The 19,194-nt window shown below is 39.3% G+C and overlaps 1 protein-coding gene across 1 annotated transcript in view; it reads right to left on the bottom strand.

The window, feature by feature from the left end:
- Positions 1 to 1,380: 1,380 nt before the first annotated feature.
- Orc5 (origin recognition complex subunit 5) overlaps positions 1,381 to 19,194 on the bottom strand; it is a 54,903-nt gene continuing 37,089 nt past the window's right edge. The window contains exons 13-14 of the mRNA XM_034519733.2: positions 11,202 to 11,314; positions 1,381 to 2,126 (exon numbers count right to left, since the gene is read on the bottom strand). Of these exons, the coding sequence (XP_034375624.1) occupies positions 2,081 to 2,126; positions 11,202 to 11,314 (159 nt within the window). The 3' untranslated portion in view covers positions 1,381 to 2,080. The remainder of the gene's footprint in view (positions 2,127 to 11,201; positions 11,315 to 19,194) is intronic.

Here is a 19,194-nt window from a genome sequence, read left to right as displayed (position 1 = left end):
AAGCTATTAGAAAGTAAATTACAAAACAGCAAACTTCTGAAGGCCCACTTAGGGCAGGGAAAATGTAACTAAGGTATCATTGAGGGAAGCCATTTCTAGGGCTGGCAGTATGGTGTGACATAGTTCAGGACAGAAAATGTGCTATAGAGGAGACAGGTAGCCAGCTGTGCTGAGGAGCTATGGTGTGGACTCTAGAAACTGCCCCTTTCTCTTCTTACCTTCAGTTTCTCATATGTCAGCTGCTCTCCTTTCTGGTGTCTGTTTCTACCTCACATGGCAGCTTGAACCATGACTCAGCATCTGTGTAGGAAAACAGTAGGAGCCAAAACCACTTGTTCCAGGAGACATTGCTCTTACCTACAGGCCTGTCTACTCATCTGTCCCAGGAGGCATTGCTCTCAACTGTTACCTATAGGGCCATCTACTCATCTGTCCCAGGAGGAATTGCTCTCAACTGTTACCTATAGGGCCATCTACACATCTGTCCCAGGAGGTATTGCTCTCAACTGTTACCTATAGGGCCATCTACACATCTGTCCCAGGAGGCACTGCTCTCAACTGTTACCTATAGGGCCATGTACACATCTGTCTCAGGAGGCATTGCTCTCAACTGTTACCTATAGGGCCATGTACACATCTGTCCCAGGAGGCATTGCTCTCAACTGTTACCTATAGGGCCATGTACACATCTGTCTCAGGAGGCATTGCTCTCAACTGTTACCTATAGGGCCATGTACACATCTGTCCCAGGAGGCATTGCTCTCAACTGTTACCTATAGGGCCATGTACACATCTGTCCCAGGAGGCATTGCTCTCAACTGTTACCTATAGGGCTATCTACACATCTGTCCCAGGAGGCATTGCTCTCAACTGGTACCTGCAGGCCTGTCTACTCTCCATAAATCTCGGTCTTTGGAAACCCAAGTGTGAATCTGTACTGTGCTCAGTTCTTCCCAGGTACTGCTTTCACCAAACATCCTGGGAAGCACGGCAACAATTTCCTGGAATAACATGAAGAAATAGCTCACTAGCTGTGGTACTGTCCTCCTGATTGAAAAGCTCCCTTCTTACTCAGGAGGCAAAACACAATTTTATTCCTCCTCTTTGTATTCCTTACCTCAAAATAAGAGTGAGACAGAAATACTTGTTTTCTTTGAAGAAGAAAGGGTCAGAAAATCACATTAAAAGGCTTCCTACTTAGGAATGCTGGCTATGAGAATTTTTCTTCATAAAATAGAATGAAAGAGTAAAATAACACCAAATTTTAAACTAGATTATAATTAAGCTCTTTAAACCCATTCAATTTTCAAGTATTCAATGGTAACAGGAAACAACTTAGAAAATATGAACAAGTAAGGCACTCAGAACCAAAGAACATAGTTAATGTAAGAGGAAGAATTTTATTGTGGAGCTCTCAAAATTCAGAACTCAAAAGAAAAAAAGAAAGGAAGGAAAACAATATGGTGATAAAAAGCCATGGTAGTTAACGGTGGTTAACTAAGAGTGACCAGTACTGTCAGGTTAGCAAGCAGAGTTAGAAATAAAGTTGCTGTGTGTACAATCAACAAGCTGCCTTGTATTTGAGAAAACTAGGGGGAAAGATAAGCATATACATCATATACTTTTAAAATAGTGGCCTTAGGAAATCTGCTTTGGCAAGAGCCAGCAGAGGCTCCTGTGGAGAGGAACTGAAAAGGCTGGGCAAATAAACAAGGGCTGCTGGCATGTTCAAAACGCAGGGGATAGTTCATAGAGCAAAACACGGTCCTAAGTAAATGGGTTTCAGGCAATTTCAGTGTTAAGATAACATCATTAAGAGTGGAACAGATTGTGCTCAAACCCTGCTGTTTATAATTAACACGTTGCTTCCAAATACTCCTGGGCCCCCGGTAAATAGTCTTCTGCTCACATCTACCCAGACCAATCAGAGGATTTTCATCAGATTCCATGCTGGGCCAGCACCTGTTTGGACAAATCCAATAGAGCCAAAGAGCTCCTTTCCCTGGGCAGCTGAGTAGTTGGATGAACACAGCTTGGCTTAGTCATTGTCACAGTGTCCATATGGCTTTGAAGCTTGTTTTCACAAGAAATCATACAAGTATTTTATTATGTCAAAGTTCACTGTCCTAGAAACAAAAACAGATAGCATGTTAGCATCCTCATTCTCTGCTGCTCAGCTCTGAATGACTGCAAGGCACGTGGGAAGCAATTCACAACTGGACAATGCTGTCAGATGCACCAGGAAAGGGACAGCACTCATTTTTTAAATGTACCTTATAAACACAACTTTTAAACCATTTTTGAACCGTTCAGAAATTACTTAAAACAAAACAAAAAGTAAGAGCTTCTCAACATTCTGTATTTGAGCTATATTGTACGAAGTTTAGATTTTATTTGATAGCTAGTTGCTTTCTGCCTAATAATCAGAATGAAGTAATTAGAGATACAGAAGTATTTAAATCTTGTTTGCTTCAGAACATTGTTTATCTCCCAACACCTGTTTTATCATCACATAATATTAGCACAGCTCATCTGTCCTCATGTGTAGTGTTCATTGTCTTTAGTCTTTAGCAGCGGTGACCTGTGTGCACATTTCAACTAAATCTGTATGATCCAAGAATATGATAAGAATATGATAGAGCAGACAACAGAGATGTGTATTTTTATACTCTGATGGCAGGCAGAATGAAATAACAGAGGAAGAGACATATAATTATTTTCCTTTCTCCAAACTCATTCTTCACTATAAATAATCAGACTTGGAGGTTTATTATTTGAATAAATGGTCAAAATAATTAGATATAATGATCTAGCAATAAGTATAAAATTAAAGCCCTAAGTATTCAGTTCTGCAAAAATAATAATCCATTTGAGAACAGCCTTTGAGTCACTAATTGCACATTCTTACTTATTAAACTATCATCATTATTCTTTTTGTCTATCATTTTGTTATATACTTTCTAAAAAAGTTTCTACACAAATGACTGACAATGCCAAATATTTTTTAAATATATGGGTAGGGAGTTATACAGAATTTGAAACACATTTAAAAATAGCTCGATTTGTGAGATATTCTGTCTACTGAGATATCCAATGCTGAATTGAAGAATATGTTTATTTTAACAAGTGCCTCCCTGAGAAATACTGAACCTTTCTAAGCAGCAAAACAGTGATCATTTCAATTAAGTTCTCTCAGACACAAGGATGTGGCTATAACGTCACAACATAGTCCTTTCACTTACCTCTGAAACCTACTGGCAATAAAGTCCCTATAGTAATGATCTTAAAATATCCTTACAACCTGATTTATCGAGAGTCTTGAGAAAAACTAGAAACAGCAGGCTAGACTTACTCATCCGTGAGGAAGAGAAAAGGTGTATTTATACAACTCTCTAAATACATTCCCCTGATGGCTTTGAATGGTCAACAAAGTAAAATAGATTTAATGCCTTATTTTTGCTTATTTGTTTTGTTTTGGTTTTTTGTTTTGTCCTTGGTGAAAACAAAAAGTACTGAAGAAGTTAGGTTAAAAAAACAACTAACACCAACCTAAAAGAATCTGTATATTCCAAAGCATATTATTCAATGGTCTACTGGATGGGAAGATAAAATGATCAATGTGAAGATACATCTACAAGACGAAGAATGCACAGAGAACAGAGTCAAGAGTACACAGTGGGAACATAGAGAAAAGAACACTCAAGGAGAACAGAGTCAAGAACACTCAGGGAGAACACAGAGTCAAGAACACACAGGGAGAACACAGAGTCAAGAATAAAGAGAGAGAACAGAGTCAAGAATGCACAGGGAGAACACAGAGTCAAGAACACTCAGGGAGAACACAGAGTCAAGAATGCACAGGGAGAACAGAGTCAAGAACACACAGGGAGAACATAGAGTCAAGAATAAAGAGAGAGAACACAGAGTCAAGAACACTCAGGGAGAACAGAGTCAAGAACACACAGGGAGAACACAGAGTCAAGAACAAAGAGGGAGAACACAGAGTCAAGAATAAAGAGAGAGAACAGAGTCAAGAATGCACAGGGAGAACACAGAGTCAAGAACACTCAGGGAGAACATAGAGTCAAGAATGCACAGGGAGAACAGAGTCAAGAACACACAGGGAGAACATAGAGTCAAGAATAAAGAGAGAGAACATAGAGTCAAGAATAAAGAGAGAGAACAGAGTCAAGAATGCACAGGGAGAACACAGAGTCAAGAACACACAGGGAGAACAGAGTCAAGAATGCACAGGGAGAACACAGAGTCAGGAACACACAGGGAGAACAGAGTCAAGAACACACAGGGAGAACAGAGTCAAGAATGCACAGGGAGAGCACAGAGTCAAGAACACACAAGGAGAACAGAGTCAAGAATGCACAGGGAGAACACAGAGTCAAGAACACACAGGGAGAACACAGAGTCAAGAACACACAAGAACAGAGTCAAGAACACACAGGGAGAACAGAGTCAAGAATGCACAGGGAGAACACAGAGTCAAGAACACACAGGGAGAACAGAGTCAAGAACACACAGGGAGAACACAGAGTCAAGAACACATAGGGAGAACAGAGTCAAGAACACATAGGGAGAACAGAGTCAAGAATGCACAGGGAGAACACAGAGTCAAGAACACACAGGGAGAACAGAGTCAAGAACACACAGGGAGAACAGAGTCAAGAACACACAGGGAGAACAGAGTCAAGAACACACAGGGAGAACAGAGTCAAGAACACACAGGGAGAACAGAATCAAGAACACACAGGGAGAACAGAGTCAAGAACACACAGGGAGAACAGAGTCAAGAACACACAGGGAGAACACAGAGTCAAGAACACACAGGGAGACCACAGAGTTACAACTATGCTGTAGTAACCATTGAAAAATGTTTGTCCAAACAAATGAAAACAGATTACTTTGTGATAGGACCCTTATATGTTTCAGTAAAAATGTGTTGTTGTGGCATCGTTTATACAATAAAATACTAATAGAATAAATGGTATGATTTAAACATCCTAAGCAACTAAAAAAGGCATTCATTTACAGACAATTCACTGTATTCTGTGTCTCTACTTTGTCAGTAAACCATCCCTAAGAAAGCAAATCATACTGTGTAATTTCTTTTTCTGAAAGATTTTTAGGACTAGGTTATGGCTCAGTGGTTAAGAAAAAACAGAGCCCTTGCAGAGGACCTGGGTTAGAGTTCCAACACCCACATCTGGTTGGCTCACAACTGCCTGTACATTTAGTTTCAAGGATCCAATACCTCTGTCTTCTGCAGTTATCTGCGCTCATGTGCACATAGCAGCTCACAGGCACACACACATATAACTAAACAAAAGATTTATCTGTGGTGTCCCTAAAGCCCAGAAGAGGGCAGAGAATCCACTGAAACTGAAGTATGGGCTGCTAGCCATGTGGGTGATGGGAACCTAAGCTAGGTCCTCTGCAAGAGCAGCAACTGCTCTTCAGTGCCCATGTTGTAAGATTTGATAGCTCCCCTCCAAATCCCAAATCAACAAACAAACAACAAAACCCAACAACTAAGTCATCAGGGAACTGAATGTGTAAGATCACTACTTTATGCAACATTTATTAAGCAAGGTGTCCAATTACTTCTATGGTCCCCCCAGCTCTCAACAAACAGGTGACCTGCCAACTGACCCCATACATTTTCTGAAACAATTTAGAATTTCAACAGCATGACCACAGTGGCAATATCAAATACCAGGGTGCATACAACCACAGTAACCACGGACAAACGAACCATGTTAAAGAAAGCTTTAGTCTATGAAGACGTTACACTTGCAATTGCTTCTGGCCTTTCTTGAGTTTAGATGCACATTAGAGTCATACAAATACAATTTTAAGACTTCAGACAACATACACAGTGCAGGAGACTCTGTTTCCCATGAAACACAAATTATTTTCTAAAGTAAGCAGCTAGAAAGAAATAGGATAAACACAATGTGGATGACAGTTTCTCTAGTGTAGCTGCCTGCAGCTATGGGAAACTGGGTTCTCCTGAGAGGAAGCCTAGGAATGAACGGGAATGGAGGGCGAGAGAAACGTGGGGCCAAGACAAAGTATTCTGATCAAGGCTCAAAGTTTAATAATTTGCTTTCACATATAGAGGGGAAGCTCCCCCCCCAACCCCCCGGGTCTCTTCTCAGTTCAGCCCAGGGGCTGGGCAAGGAGATAGCAGTCTGGAAGGTGTCAAGGCTAGCTCAGCAGGCAATCCATTCTTCTTAGCTCAGGTAGAAGGCTCCAAGGTGCCAAGGCTGGTAATGCAATGCCTCTCCTAGGTCCTACTGTTGCTTGGTCTATTGTGGTAAATGACTTTGCAGGCCTGCTCAGGCCTGGGGGAAGGGCACACTCTAGGAGTAATTCTTTTTGTATCTATGAATATGTGGAATATATGTGTGTATGCAGGCTTGCATGTATATTAGTGCACACATGCTGGCATGTGCACATGAAGGCTTGACATCGATACTGTGTGTCTCCCTTGATCAGGTTCCACTTTATTTACTGAGGCCTGGACCTTACCAATTCTAGTTAGCCTAGCTAGCCAGCTCCACCCAGACATCATGTCCCTGTCTCTCATGTGCTAGGATTACACGCAGATGCCCCTTCTGCTCTGCCTTAGCCTGGTTCTGCTGGCCTGAACCTTTGTCCTGAAGCTTGTATGGAAATATTTTACTCACTGAGATGCTGGCTCCACAGCCCTCCTATGGGTAACTCTTAAATCAGGATTTATAAAATCAGAACTAAACCATATAACATACGTTTAAGGACTTAGTTTTATCTATATCTTTTTATTTCAACTTATCAATTATTTTACTAATAGTAAACACATTTTTGTCTTATGCTTTTATACTTTGTGACTAGTTTTGAAAATCTGTTTCTTTTGTCAACTTTTGTCAATAACAAATTTTATCTTCCAACCTTGAGGTACAGTGCAGTCTTTCCATTGACTATGGAGAATTGCAAATGCCTACCTCTTGCTGCATAGTAAGACTATTCCATAGTCTCCTCCCCAAAGCTCCTGGTTCTATGTCTTCTTCACATTTCTACTTCACATTCAGATTTTTTCTTGGAAGCAGCTTCCTGTCTGTAAGTCCTTCATGTCTTCAGTCAGTTTCCTTTCTTTCATTCTAGGCATTAATTAACATATTGCTCTCCCTGAAGGGCACAGTTTTCTCTTCAGTTCTTGCTAATAAAGGTTCATCTCTCAAATGTATGTCAGACATTTCAGTCAGGTGAGGTTGGTGTCCTTGTGTAAGATCCCTACCCTTGAGACCCAGCCCATTCCAGTCAGCAGCCTTCTATCTACCTTGTCACCATTTCCTAGTCACCAAATACAGTTAACATGGAGTTTGGTTTCCTTTGCACCCCAAGACCTGTAATCTCACTACATATTTGTCTTCTCATCTGTAAACACCCAGAATAAATATACTCAGTAATATTCTTCCTCTCAGAACATATCTACTGAGATGTTATTTGTTCCATTTCAAGTATCGGGGGCACCTAGGGTACAATTAGATTACAGATCCCTTCATTTTATTCTGACCTACAAATACTGAGTGTTTATGTGTTAGGCATGAAACTCTTGGTCCCTGGCTGGTTTGCCTTCCTTTCTGTCCAGTTCGGACAGTTCATCACACCAAAAGCTCACTTGCTAGCATCTACTGAACTCGTCTGGCAACCCCCGTAGTATGTGATTTCCGTTATTATTCTCCGTAGCCCTGGTATCTATCGAGCATATGGAATGCTGCTGGTAAAGATCACAGTCTCACAGATCGATGCCACTGTAAATTCAAGGTCAGGAACTCCAAGCCCTCTCAGCACGCTGCTTGTTTTGTGCGCAGTGGCTTCCATACCCACAGCCGCTGGTTCCAATATTTCATACTGTTCTCAGTAAAAGCTGCTACTGTTTCTGCCTTTGGTCACAATTCTGCCTCTTCTTTCACGGAAAAAACCAGAAGAGATCAGGTGAGAATTTCCTCATCTTTTTGCTACTAAGGTCAGCATCTGGATTTGCCCTGTACAGTTCACTGCTGTCTCACCCTGGGCTTGATCAACTCCTTGCTACATCCCAGGCTTACACAGCACAACAAACATTTTGTGCTTTAAATTTACTTTGTTTTGTATTGTTAATTTTCCTCTATTTTTTTTCTCAGCATTTAAGAAGATTCATGTCTTCAAAACAAACGCTAACTACATAAATGCACACAAGCTGTAGCTGTGTCATACTTGTTTCTGGGTCTCGAGAGCCAAGCACTGTGTTAGTACACAACAGGATCATGAATGCTAAGTGCATAGAACAAAAGCCACAGCTGTGCTTGCTGAGCTTGTCTACTTTCCAATCAACAATACTGAAGCAGAATGGAATGTGGCGTCTGCCCTGGTCTGCCCTGTCTTGGCCTGCAAGTGCTGACCATCCAAGTGAGTGCTCCTCATGAAATCAGGACTCTGATTACCCTCACTGTGGAGCTTCCTTAGTTTACAGGCATGTGAGAGTTCTACATACATATAACTCCACATAACTTTATTTGCTTATGCTCTACCATGACTTCTTCCCTATGTTTTTTCTTCAAAGTAGAATTCTTAATTCTACAGTATCTTTCCTAACAATATAAATTACTGATTGAGCTAATAGTTTGTTCTCTGCTACTTTGCTGACTAGCTGTCATTTTTTTGTTCAACTTGACACAAACTAGAGTCATCTAGAAAGAGGGAATCTCAACTGAAAAATATAAATTCCCAGATTAGTCTATAGATAAGTGTGTAGAGTATTTTTTTTTTTGATTAATGATTAATATGGGTGGGCCCAGTCCACTGTGGTGCTGACACCCCTAGGCAGGTGGTCTTGTTGGTATAAAAAGCAGTAAAATAAGTCATGGAAATCAAGCCAGTAGGAAGAGCTTCCCATGGTCTCTGCATGAGTTTCTACTTCCTGCCCTGCTTGGCTTCCCTCAATGGATAGAGTGTGATCAGGTGTGAGCCAAACAAGGCCTCTCCTCCCCAGGTTGCATTTGGCCATGATCTCTCTCAGAGCAATAAAAAGCACATTAGGCCAGCACAGATGCCTCAAAGTAGGCCCAGCTACCTCTCTGACAATTATCAGAGGGACTTTTTCCTTCTACCACACCTCAATTGAGTGAGACTTCGCTCTTTTTCTTCATGTCACCTCCAAAACAAATCCACATGGTTCCCTCCTACCTAAGGTTTTACTGAACTGGGTAAGAGTATCTGCAATATTTGTATAATACGTACGCAGATGAAAGCACCACAGAAGCCTGATGACAGGGCAGCTTAGACACAAAGATGTCCTGTGCTTTCCACCCCACGGACCTATCTTCAGGAAGATGAACTCTAATTACTCAGCTAACTATTTACACTGATAAACAAATCAAAATGGCATCTTCCCAGTGATAGAGGAAGTGGTGAGGATAGCTACAATATGTCTGAAAGGCTTCAGAAATACAAGTTGACAGTGAAATATAAGTGGAGAAAAACTGTGTGCAAAATGGTGGATGTAAAAAACTATAAAAGGCTCAAGTGAGCCCACAGGGTGAAGACCAATGATATGTAGGAAAACACAAGAGACTTGCTATTAGTAGAGTGAAGCTAACTGTCATAGATGGTCCTGACTGTAGTGAGGGCAGTGGGTTATACGGAGAAAATTGATTATAGGCTCCTACAGATCGACAGAAGATCATAGAGTGGTAAAGTCATCAATGTGTGATCTACAGAAAAACTACAGACCTCAGAGAACAGTGAGTAGGCATGGACAACAGAAAAGAACAACAAGATCACTCCCAATTCTAGGCCTCTGCAGCACAGCAGACCACAGTGCTGACTGCTGAAATAGGAAACACAGGAATGAAAGATCAGTCTTTCTTTTCTTGTTTGTTGTGTGAAAACAGGTTAGAATTTCTGAGTTCAGTCTTGAGTTGGACTGTAATGTCTAATAAAGGTCAAAAATATGAAATATGAAAATGAAATGGCCTTTAACAATAATGGGACTTATTAATGGTTGTTGAAGTTGTAGGTATAGCTAAAATTGCTTAAGAGAAAAGTGCATTATGAGAAAAGATGCCAGGATCAAGCCTCAAGGAACAACTAACTCCATTTAAAAGGTCAGGTGGAGAGAACAGGCTGGCAAATGGACCTGAGCAAAACACAGTGGAAAAAACAAAGAGAAAAACCAGCACCATGGAATCATGGTTTCTAGAAGAGGGCTTAAGAACTGAGGGGTTGGTTATGTTAACTGTCACTAAAAAACAAGCAGCTTGAGAGGAATGCCCTTTAGGGAAATGGAGGGGGAGTTCTGAACACAGGCCGGCGAAGATCTCCTTAGACAGGGAAGGTCCCCATGCCCACCACATAGACTAGAAGGGAAATACATGAGGCCTCTAGCAGTAATGGCACTGAAAGGATTCTAGATCGATGGCTTCAATACTTGTGAATGAAGCATGAAAAGAGGGAGCACAGATATTAGGATGTATGGTTTAAATCAGGAATCTAGTAGGCAGGAGAGAATGCTACAAACTGCACGCTTAATTCCTCAACACCTAAACTGTCAAGGCTGGGAGCCTAAAGCAGTGTAATCATCCCTAAGGAGAACAAGCAAAGAGGAGGAGGTCATGGAAATGATTTTGTGATAGGAAACAGACTTGTAGGATTCAGCTTGAAGAGAAGAAATTGCCGCCACTAGAGAGACAGCTACAGAGGAGTAGTATAGCCAGAGTCAGTTAAGGACATGAAGAAGAGAACTGGAGAAGGTTGTAGACATGGGATGGAGAGAGACAAGAGCTCAAGTCAGCACTTGACAGTGTGTGTTATAAGCTGTCACTTGAGAGCAGGAGGGCTGATGTGGAAGAGGATGCCTTATGGTCTAAAGTGTCATGCTTCCATACACATGGGCTTTGGTAGCCACTGAACTCTGGAGTCCAACCTTCCTATATAAAGTATTGCAGTCAATTCTCTTCTGTCATCTAACTCATTAGCTACTACTTCTAATGTTACATCATTGGTAAACTAGATTAGAGGATGCTGCAATGAAACTTATTCAGTCTTAGCACTTAAACGATCTTCTCTGGTTTAACTAACTTTTTATTATATTAGAAAGGATATTTTAGCTAGTATATAATTTGCATAACTATGACACTTTACATAATCAGATAATCTACACTTACCGTGCAATAGCTCTGATGAAATCTAGAGAAACTGTGCATTTGTATTTTGGTCCATTAAGTTGATCTTCATGACCAACTAGGGCTAACAGCTGTAGAGTCACTAGGGAGGTAATCTAAAAATGAAAGGAAATTTTTATGAGAAAATTTAATGAGATTGAATGATACCTTTATTTACTTACAGTGGTATTAGTCCATAAACATACAAGCATTATAAAGTTTGTACACCCACATTTTTATGTGTATACTCACTAAAACCTAGTTTAATAGTGATGGGTACTCACTGAAGAGTCCTGCTTTATTAACAGATGATTTAAAATATAACATTTTCTCACAAAAACATTATTTGAATGTGTGTAGATTCTCCTCTCTCTCTCTCTCTCTCTCTGTCTGTCTCTCTCTCTCTCTCTCTCTGTGTGTGTGTGTGTGTTTAGTATACTTGACTATGTGTGCATGTGGAGGCCAAAGATAAACTCAGGTGTCATTCCTCAGAAGCCATTTATCTTTTATCTTTTTTTTTTTTTTTTGAGACAGGGTCTCTCTTCTTAACATCCAAGGCTTATTTATCTATCAGTTTGGCTAGCTTGGTAGGCCAGCGAGCTTCAGGGATCTGCCTGTTTCCAGGCTCTGAGATCACAAATGTGAGCCGTATTTTTGCTTTTAGTGCGTGCTGATGAACAAATCCAGTTCTTCATACATGCAAGCACTTTACCAAGTGAGCTAACGCCTGTCCTAAATAGAATGTTAAATGAATGAACAGTTAACACATTCTCCCATGGCAAAACTAAATTAACTGCAGTCCTTTCTGTTTTCCATAGGGACTCACTTCCTAAAATGCTTGAAACTTGTACAAGCTCCTTTATTATAAAGGGCTGGTCTACTTTGCACTTCTTTTAATGTAGAGAAACATTAATTACCTCTTACTGTGCCAGTGATTTTTCCTTATACTTCTTATAACTTCTGTTTTCCTATAAATTAAATACTATCTCATATTTAATTAGATTCTTACATTGCCTATTATTCTTCACCCACAATTTTCATGGATGAACATAACATGTGTCTTTAACTGAGCTAGGTTAAATTTTCAAAAATGTTTTCAGATATCTAAGCTTACACGTACAGGACAGTCACAGTGACCGTGCAAAGGCTTGGAACACGTAAACCACTTTGACATCACTTTCAGGTCTACTGCTTATAAGCCAATCATGTAAGGTGTGCAACAGCATGGTAACGTCATGTCAAGAGCTAACAGCCAAAGTCACTTCTAAAATATGACTTCAATGATGATATCAGTTTTTAGGGAGATAGGGGGCTGTTTTAAGAAAGCTAGTATTAAAACATTCAAAGCTAAACAAAATAGTCCATCTAAACTTTGTATACAAAAAGCATAATTTCGGGGTCATTCATTCCACAATCTTGTCATATGAAAACTAATAGTAACATATGAATACATAATTCAGGAAAATATCTGTTACATAAAATAATATAAACATACACTGACACTTTAAGAATACCTTGTTAAAAAATTTAAAAAATTAAATCTCAAACACATCAATTCAAAATTCTAAACCAAGACTTTTAGAAAAATGTAAAAAATTATTCCTATTTCTGCATAAATATAAGGACATTTACCATTTCCATTATCTCATCCTTAAATATCTATATTTTTAAAAATTATATATCCATTAAACTCTTGTGCACTTACTCTAGAATGTGAACATTCAAAGACAACATCACAGAAAATAATTTTTCTTCCTTCACTTCAAATATTCATGACAACCCAAGAAGAGCATGTCTCCATGCTTACAGCTAAAGCTTGAGGCAGTCAGTTTGTACATGTCAGACATTTCGTGACACAGAGGCTACCCTGTCTACTCAAGCACACCTGTATAGGCACGCATAAGACAAAGACAAGATGGGCTTTCTCATCTAGCTCTTCAGGGTTAACTGACAAATTCGATACCCAAGAAAGATATACAGAAGAGTCACCTCTGTCATTACACTCCTAGGAGCAGAAATTGATTCATACATTCTCTAGTTTCAACAAGAAAAAGAAAGTAGAGTATGTAGGTTATAAATTAACATCTCAGAAGGACTTAATCTTTGTTGGTGAAAAGCTCACTAAACAGTAACAACAAAACACCCTCTACTTGAACATTACAGGCAATCTATTTTTAGCATTTCTAGTTTACAGTAGGTTTGTCATTCAATTGAACTTTGAATTATCCTGAATATATTTCATAATAAATAGTAACAAAGGCTTACAGGGTTTAGAAAAGGGTAACTAGAGAAACTTCCAGTTCCAATAAGATGGCATAGATTCAGGTACACTGCTTCTCCCTGTTGAGTACAACTGGAAACCTGGAAGTAACTAACACAAGGGTCAACCAAGAAGACTGAGGAAAGGGGAAAGACTGCAGCCAATGCAGAAAGTCAGGCCCCGAGGAACAACAGAGGTAAAAACTTAGAAATTCCTTGTCCAACAATAGAAAGTAAGCCAGGCTTAGCACTGCAGTGTGTGAGCCAGCAACACCAGATTTATGGCCAGCCTTAGTCTCCCCATGGACAGAAGACAGTGCTGTGAAAATGAACTGAGAAGTCTGTGTCTGGCAAAACTATCATTTGCAAATGAAGTGGAAATGGACATTCTTAAACAAGAGAAAATTAGAGAATTTGCCACTGGCAGACCCACCTTTAAAGAATAGCCAAGGGAAATTCTTCAAAAAAAAGTATAAAAGGAACAAAAGCATCAAAAAGAAAAAGAATAAGAAAAGGAAGTAGGTAGAAAAATGCAACACATCCTGTGTCTAATATTTGATGAAAAATTGTTAACAGCATCATATATTTACGCCAATGCTATTTAGTCACTGTACATGACAAGAGAACAGTTTCATATAAAAATCTGCAGACCAAATTTCAGAGTAGCTTCATTTATAAAAGTCAAACCAAAACCCTCCACCAACCACCTCCAAACTAAAATACTTGAAAGAATGTATATGTCAAATGGGTTAATGTTTAAAAACTAGTACAGTCACATCACAGCGCACTAAGCAATGAAAACAAAGAAAGGGGCTGGGGAGATTGGTCAGTGGGCAAAGTGCTTGTTTAACAAGCATAAGGGACCCAAGAGGTGATTAGGATTCCATAGCACCCACACAAAAAGCTGGTATGGCAATATGCACCTGCAATCACAACTCTGGGGAGTGTAAAGACAGAGGCATCCCAAGAGTTTGATGCCCAGCTAGTCTAATCAAATGGTAAAAGCTCCTGCCTCAGAGAATAAAATAGCGTGACAGAGGAAGGCACCCAACACTGACTTCTGGCATAGACACCTGCCACATATACACAAAGGGACACACACCTGCACATGAGCACAAACTTCTGAAGATGAATCTCAGCTACCACAGACTGGGGAGGGAAAGGAAAATTTAAGGGTATAGCTGTCAATGGAAAATAGGTAGATCCTTATAATGATGAAAATGGTTTGTACCTTAATTGTGGTGGTGATGAATATGCAAACCCACAGAGGAGAGGCTGTTATCTATGACCAAATGTAGAGCTGTATATAAGGATGAATAGATGCAGAGAGGAATAGCTTGGTGGTACTGTCCTCAGGGTCCTATCCTTAGTACCCAAACCAAACAAACATTTTAAAAATTAGACGCTTTGCCACCCACCCACAAAACAACCCCAAACAAACCCAATCACATAGCCAATGGGTACATGTAAAGTGGGGAAGTTAGAATAAGATCAGTAGACTACATCGATGCCAACTTCCTGACTGGGACACTTGTAGCTGGACTTTGTGCAAAATGTCCCTGCTGGAGGAAGTTAATGAAGGGCACACAGGAAGACAAGGACTGGATCACCATTTACAATTGTAGGTGAATGTATAATTATCCAGAAAGAATGTTGAATGAAGAGAATATAAACACTGATAAGGTGTTCAGAGACCCTAAAAACCTTTATTGTTATTTCAAAATGTTTAAGTAATCTATGAAGATACAAAAATCTCTTAAAATTAAAGCACGTTGGACCGTATTTATCAGGATTTTTAAAACATTCAGATACAATATAGCCTTAGGTGGGAAAGTGAAGGAAGGCAATCGTTTTGATAGTGATGTAGCACTGGAGTTGGTTTTTAAACATGTAAGATCTTCCACTTAAAGGAACACAATTGGTTACGGTTTTGAAGCCTGCCCTCAAGGAGAGCTTTCGGTCAACCACTCCATGCAGTGAATCTACATTGCTTTTCACAACTCTGTCCGAGTCTGGAGCTACAAAACATTATTATTTTCTTTTAATACTATAGGAGGATTATAATACAACCCTAACCTGAGTGTTTCCACCCCAATTCTTACCTTTTATTTCTATTCTTCAAAATGACAAAAGGTTGGTTTTTATTTAAGAGCTATAGAGACCACTTAGATTTAAAGTATATTAATAGAAAAATTTCTAGTATAAAAATAATTGCAAATTATTCTTGCAAAAAAAGAAAAAGAGAATTCTGAAGGGCAGAGAGACTGCTTGGAGGTTAAGACACTTGCTACTTTTATAAGAGTTTTATAAGGGTTCAACTCCAAGAACACTGGGAGGTGCACAACCTGTAAGTCCAGTTATAGGATCCAAATTTGCTCTTCTAGTCTTTTGTATGTACACTACCATGCATACACATACAATAAATACATCTTTAAAAAGGAAATTTTGAACTGGCTCACAGAACATGGAAACCTCAGAAAGCATACCATAAAAGATGATGGGCATCTTTAGCTCCCAATCAGCCCCCTAAGGACAACTAGTAAGTCTCAATTACTTAATGTCTAAGTCCAATAAAAAAGAATACAACACACATGCCATCCTGGGGATTTACTAGGAATACTTTAGAGGACTTCAAACAAAACTTCAGGTTATGCATTCCATGTCAGGACTACTTTATATTACTAGTGCTTAGCCAAAAAGTGTCTGACTTTAGGTGCTGCAGACTGTAGAGATGGTTTGCTGAGACTGCCCTTTACAAAGACACTTTAGTGTTAGCCTGTTTTCTCCTCTCTCATCCTCCCGAGAATGAACATTCCATTAGGTACTTTATAATGAACTAGAAGAGACATACACAAAGATCTCTTACAGAAATAAATGGTCATTATGTAAGCAAACAGATGCTTACTGTTCTGGTGTCACGATTGTACACTGTACACACTGAATTTTACATTATATTCCATAAATATGCTGAATTATGTATTGATTAAAAGTAAAATATTTAATATTAAAACCTGAAGTATATAACCTTTTTCCTTTACCTCCTGATATATTCACAAAGAAAATTTGAAAAATAAAATCCTCTCTCTTTATACAGTATTTTTGACGTATGTCTTCAATGAGACCATGTGACACTTGCTTAGTACATCTACGCTATGTTCTTTGTCCTCATTCAGGAAGGAGATGAGCTGCTTATTTATACCTTAACAATAGAGTTCATGTACCACAGTGAGGGTTTTTTCTTAATCTGAGAGGCAGTCACTAACAAGCTTCAGCTGGAAATGCTTAATGTAGAAACAGTGTGAACCTGTTCCTGGGCTAATAAACTGTTCTTTCTGCCAACAAAAGGAAATCAATTTACAACTATAATTAATTTTTAACAGGCTCATTATTTTTATACCTTTATAGGATGGTATGTAGGTCAACTGATTTAGAAAATACCCCATATTCTAACTGTTCTGAAAATCCTTTACGATCCAAATATATTATTTAAATAAACTTAATATATGAAGTATCAGTGTGCGAAATCCACACAACTCAGCAAGTGTCATAATTGGTTAGTATCAAAGGTTGTGATGGTTTGTAGCATAAGTTAACTGTTCATCTTAGATTTTTACACTTACACACACACACACACACACACACACACACACACACACACACACACAGAAATGCCTCTAATCCCTGGAACTGGTTGGTAAGCTTTAATGGCTAGGAAGGTCCTAAGTACACCTAAGAATGGAAGTCATTCATTTAGGAACACTGTGTGTGGAAAAGTCTACACATTCATGAAAGCTGGAGAATAATACACAGTAAATGGCAGCACTTAAGTGTGCATGCTCCCCAAGAACACGAGTGGATACATGTTTCTGATTCTAGAGGGGATGGACATGCGAGCAAAGGGGGCAAAGTGTGAACTTCCTGAGACATGCCATGAAGGGGTCAGACCATGAAACATAAATGAACTCAACAGTGGCAGAACACTGTACGGCAGCAAGACAAAGATATATGACATCAGAGAGGAAACAACTTATTGTGAATGGGGTGGAGAAAAACAAAGTGTCGAATATGGGGTCAGACTGAACAGGGCCTTACAAGAAAGGCTATGTAATGGAGAGGTGGTTCTTTAGATAGTGTAACTCATTAAAGTATAAGCAGAAAACCACAACAAACAAACAAAAAGAAAACAAAACAGGAATCAAATTCAGTTTGTAAGGTTTATGCTGGTGCCTTTGTATAAGCAGCCTGGAGGCAAGGAGCCCAGATAGAAGCTGGTGTAGTTTTAAGAGGTGACAACGCTAGCAACTCAGGGCATGTGCTGGGAAAAAGAATAAAGGATATTTAGTATTTAGAAGGAAAAAGCATATTGGATGTGGTCAATTAAAAGAAAAACTCAGAAGTTATTTCTCCATTTGCTAAACTAAAAACATAATATTACTTTTTTTCCTATCAACAGGCATGCACACACACCAACATACACACCCTCACTCTCAGTAGAGGGGGAATGAATACATTACCAGTTTTACTTTATTTCCTTAATGTGCAAATTTGTTAATTTTTATGACCAGTTTTGAAATATAAGACTGTAACTCCACAAAAATTAAGGAGTGGTCAGATATTATCATACCAGGGTAAGATATTTGGGATGTTCACAAATTCAGTCATTAATGTGGATGGAGAACCTGAGAAGAAGAGATATAAATACAGAGTTCATATACAATCAACACGTAAGCAGCATGTGATACCAGGAAATATTGACAGTTCTGGCTAAGCTCTTTATTATTCTGAATAATCAGGGCTTGTTTACCGACCATTCTAAGAATTCAACCGTTTACAACATGCCAAGTGTCTGAAGCTGAGAGAGCAATTAGGTTCTAAACATGACTCGGGCCCAAGAACCCTAATTTTCTAACCAGAGGAAAGGGCAGCAGTACTATGTCTATGGATGGGAGAAGCAGTCTGTCTATGAATGTGCATGTATGATAAGTCTACAGATGCCTGGTATGTCCAATCTCCTTCAAAGAAAGAACTCCAATGAGCTGTATACTAAAATATCAAGGGAAACCCACTTAAGGAGCATCAATTACTCTACCGTGTATTTACAAGTATTCAAAATGTAGTACACATTTCCATAATGGAAATTGTCCCTAATCATTTCTTTCCTAATTCAAACTTCTTTTTCTCTTTTAAAATAATTTAGTTCTAATGTATGTATTGCCTATATAGTCACTCTAGCAATAGTATGGAATCTCTTAGATATGCATTTTATCCTGTGCCAGTAGCATAATGGTAATGAACAATTTTAGCATTCCTTATAACAACAGTGCAACTAGCAAGAAATCATACATCAACTTCACCATTTCCAATCAAAAGACATACACATACTGCTTTAGAACAGCCTTCTGAGGTAAGGACCCTGCTGCACAGTGGTGGGTGGTACAACAGTAATGTGGCCATGCCAGGGGTAGAAGGAGAGTTGAGAATCTCATCTGCTGCACCAGTGGAGGCTGAGCTTCATGGTGGTGGTGCTCTTAGCTGCTAGAGAAGGGTCGGCCTCTTTCAAACAGCATCCCTGCTGACTTATTTCTTCATGAGTAAAGTGGACTTTAAGTAAGCCTCTCCATTACCCTATATGGAGTGGAAGCCACACATATCTCTGCTGTGGCTCGGGGGAAAGACTCAGTATGACTACGAAAAGTTAGCATTTAGCTATTTTTTCTGTGACTCACACAAGCTCACC

Source organism: Arvicanthis niloticus, chromosome 15 (assembly GCF_011762505.2).
Source record: "Arvicanthis niloticus isolate mArvNil1 chromosome 15, mArvNil1.pat.X, whole genome shotgun sequence".
NCBI lineage: Eukaryota > Metazoa > Chordata > Mammalia > Rodentia > Muridae > Arvicanthis > Arvicanthis niloticus.
Note: the sequence above shows the minus strand (reverse complement) of the source record. Positions and strands in the feature narration are given on the sequence as shown.